This window comes from Poecilia reticulata, unplaced genomic scaffold (genome assembly GCF_000633615.1).
Source record: "Poecilia reticulata strain Guanapo unplaced genomic scaffold, Guppy_female_1.0+MT scaffold_1594, whole genome shotgun sequence".
Lineage (NCBI taxonomy): Eukaryota > Metazoa > Chordata > Actinopteri > Cyprinodontiformes > Poeciliidae > Poecilia > Poecilia reticulata.
This window is the reverse complement of record NW_007616326.1, coordinates 1-3,082: the sequence shown is the minus strand read 5'-3', so window position 1 is coordinate 3,082 and position 3,082 is coordinate 1. Positions and strand designations below refer to the sequence as shown.

General features: G+C 35.3%; 1 protein-coding gene across 1 annotated transcript; it reads left to right on the top strand.

The window, feature by feature from the left end:
* Nucleotides 1–11: 11 nt before the first annotated feature.
* LOC103461455 (tyrosine-protein kinase JAK3-like) lies at nucleotides 12–3,061 on the top strand. Its single transcript, XM_008403755.1, has 4 exons — nucleotides 12–727; nucleotides 1,454–1,658; nucleotides 1,768–1,885; nucleotides 2,619–3,061. Exons 1-4 carry the CDS (start codon nucleotides 701–703, stop codon nucleotides 2,848–2,850), a joined length of 582 nt encoding a protein of 193 aa, XP_008401977.1. The 5' UTR covers nucleotides 12–700; the 3' UTR covers nucleotides 2,851–3,061.
* Nucleotides 3,062–3,082: the final 21 nt, after the last annotated feature.

Here is a 3,082-nt window from a genome sequence, read left to right as displayed (position 1 = left end):
CAGATGCAGTCAGGTTTTATTTACAATAAGACATGACTCACATACTGTGCAGACGGACAGATACTTTGGCCGGATTTTCCTTTTTGTCACCTACCTGTCTAGTTTCATCAGTAATTTCAAAGACACAAAGAAGACCATGGAAAGATGTGCCAAAGAGCTTTAAAAGACCGTCAGCAAGTTTGCGGAAACATTGGTCTACAACATTTTGAAAAAAAAAAAAACTTTATTGGAAACAAAGAACATGAAAACTAATGTGATAGTCTCAATGTCTAGCACATTGCCTTGTATATTTAAAGGTGTTTCTTCAGCCACGTTAATAACTTTTAGTCTAGCTTYTAACATTTAATGAGGACAATGTTACATTCAAGCCTCCGTTTTATGTTTATATTTGCTTTGTTTATAGAGTTGGATATCCATTTTCACTCACATTTAGAAAAATCAGTTTTATTCTCCCCTAGAACAGTAACATAAGAGAAGGGGAAAAGTTTGTCTCAACATTTTTCTAATCATAGATCCATAACTTTTTAGAAAATCAGTGCAAAGAATAATCCCACAAAGGCCTTATTTCTCATTCTTGACATTTTAGCATCACTGACCATCCTTAAATATTTTTGCTCATTTCTCTGAGGTTTTCTCCCCACTGGAGGGAGCGTGACTTGAAATTGGGTTCTCATATAATGAAATTGAAGCAAATATCTGAATGCAACTGTCGATTTTGTTCTCAGACATGCCGATGAATTTCAGAGAGGAAGAATCGACCCCCCTAGTGTTGAGAGACCGGGGGGGCAGCCAGAAGTCCAGTTCGAGCGTGGAAGCCGGCTTACAAGTACACATCTACTTTTTTCCTGGCACAAAGGATGCGACAGTGATACAAATTTCATCCGGACTGATAAGTGCAGAAAATGTTTGCATCCAAGCAGGAAAGAAAAGTGGTAAGAATGAATGGATGAATAAGACTCTGAGCAGGAACTTCTGGTTGGTTTGAGGTGCTSGTTGTCAAAATAAAGTTTTGTGTAATTATATATATTTTTTATTATCCAGGAATCTTACCAGTGTACCTGAGCCTTTTCGGTTTAGCCTCTGCAGGTCTTTCATTTTGGTATCCGCCATCACACATGTTTGACTCAGACGARAACTTGGTGGTTCATTTTAGAGTGAGGTAAGTTCAATATTCAAAATTCWGTTTTAAAAAGCCATATGAATACTTTTAGAACTGTTTCATGTAATCTTTATCATYATTATTACTGAATCAGTTACAAGGAARACAAAATTACTAATAAATGCAAACCTTTCAAGTGAAAATCTTACCATTGTGGAGTGTTTTGTTGCTTGTTTTATTGCATAAATGTYGAAATGATTTACGATTTACATTCAAAGTTAACAGCAGCTGTTTTATCTATTATTATACCTCCAAATATATGTCAGAATGGCATGTAGAGATAGCATGTANGACATGCCGATGAATTTCAGAGAGGAAGAATCGACCCCCCTAGTGTTGAGAGACCGGGGGGGCAGCCAGAAGTCCAGTTCGAGCGTGGAAGCCGGCTTACAAGTACACATCTACTTTTTTCCTGGCACAAAGGATGCGACAGTGATACAAATTTCATCCGGACTGATAAGTGCAGAAAATGTTTGCATCCAAGCAGGAAAGAAAAGTGGTAAGAATGAATGGATGAATAAGACTCTGAGCAGGAACTTCTGGTTGGTTTGAGGTGCTSGTTGTCAAAATAAAGTTTTGTGTAATTATATATATTTTTTATTATCCAGGAATCTTACCAGTGTACCTGAGCCTTTTCGGTTTAGCCTCTGCAGGTCTTTCATTTTGGTATCCGCCATCACACATGTTTGACTCAGACGARAACTTGGTGGTTCATTTTAGAGTGAGGTAAGTTCAATATTCAAAATTCWGTTTTAAAAAGCCATATGAATACTTTTAGAACTGTTTCATGTAATCTTTATCATYATTATTACTGAATCAGTTACAAGGAARACAAAATTACTAATAAATGCAAACCTTTCAAGTGAAAATCTTACCATTGTGGAGTGTTTTGTTGCTTGTTTTATTGCATAAATGTYGAAATGATTTACGATTTACATTCAAAGTTAACAGCAGCTGTTTTATCTATTATTATACCTCCAAATATATGTCAGAATGGCATGTAGAGATAGCATGTARAGATAGTTTCTYMAAGCTRCATAAATTAGTAGTACAGAGTAAGTGCAGCTCACCAACAACAATATAGGCATCTGCAGTAATGAWGGAGAAAAAGTTAACTCTCCATGAAAATATATCTTATCAAATCATTTAACCTTTTAGGAACTGCACTTTGCACCATTTTGTGTAAGCTCTGGGCTTCTAACAACGTTTGAAATCTTCACTAACTACAAGGTTGAGTTGATTTGAAATATTTTTCCAACAAGCTTTGCAACAAGGTTCTGGATTACTAAAAAAATCTTTATATATGTGTAAAYTGCATAAAATCCATACTAATTAATGTATTAATTTCTGTACTTGGAAAGTTAACAACTAAATGAAAGACATGTAATTACTTGGCTTACATTTCAAAAGTAAGGTTTGYTTTGACTCAGAAATAATGATGGATCTTTTATGTCTCCAGGTTTTTCTTTGGGAACTGGTTTGGCCAAGGACCAAGAACTTCATACCGCTACAGTCTGACAAAGGACAGAATCAGTCTGGTGCTTGACTATAATGTCATAGATTACCTTTTTGCTCAGGTAAAGAACATGAACATCATGCTCATTAATATTAAAGGCAATAACTTCACTATATTTTACATCAGTGTATTAATGATGTACCATTGCAAAGGAAGGCAGACTGTAAAAAAGTGACTTAAACACAATATTGTCCTTGTAGTTTAAAAACATTCTTAGACATTTTACTGTCTCACGTAAGGTTTTTAAAGGGCACTGATGCTAATTCAGTGTATGTAAAGTCAGGAGTTAACACCCACAATTTCACACATCCTCAGTTCCAATGAGTAGACTGAAACAAAAAGTGTGTTTAGAGCATCTTTTCAATTCCAACTCAAAGAAATACTTATTAATGTACCGACATTGATAT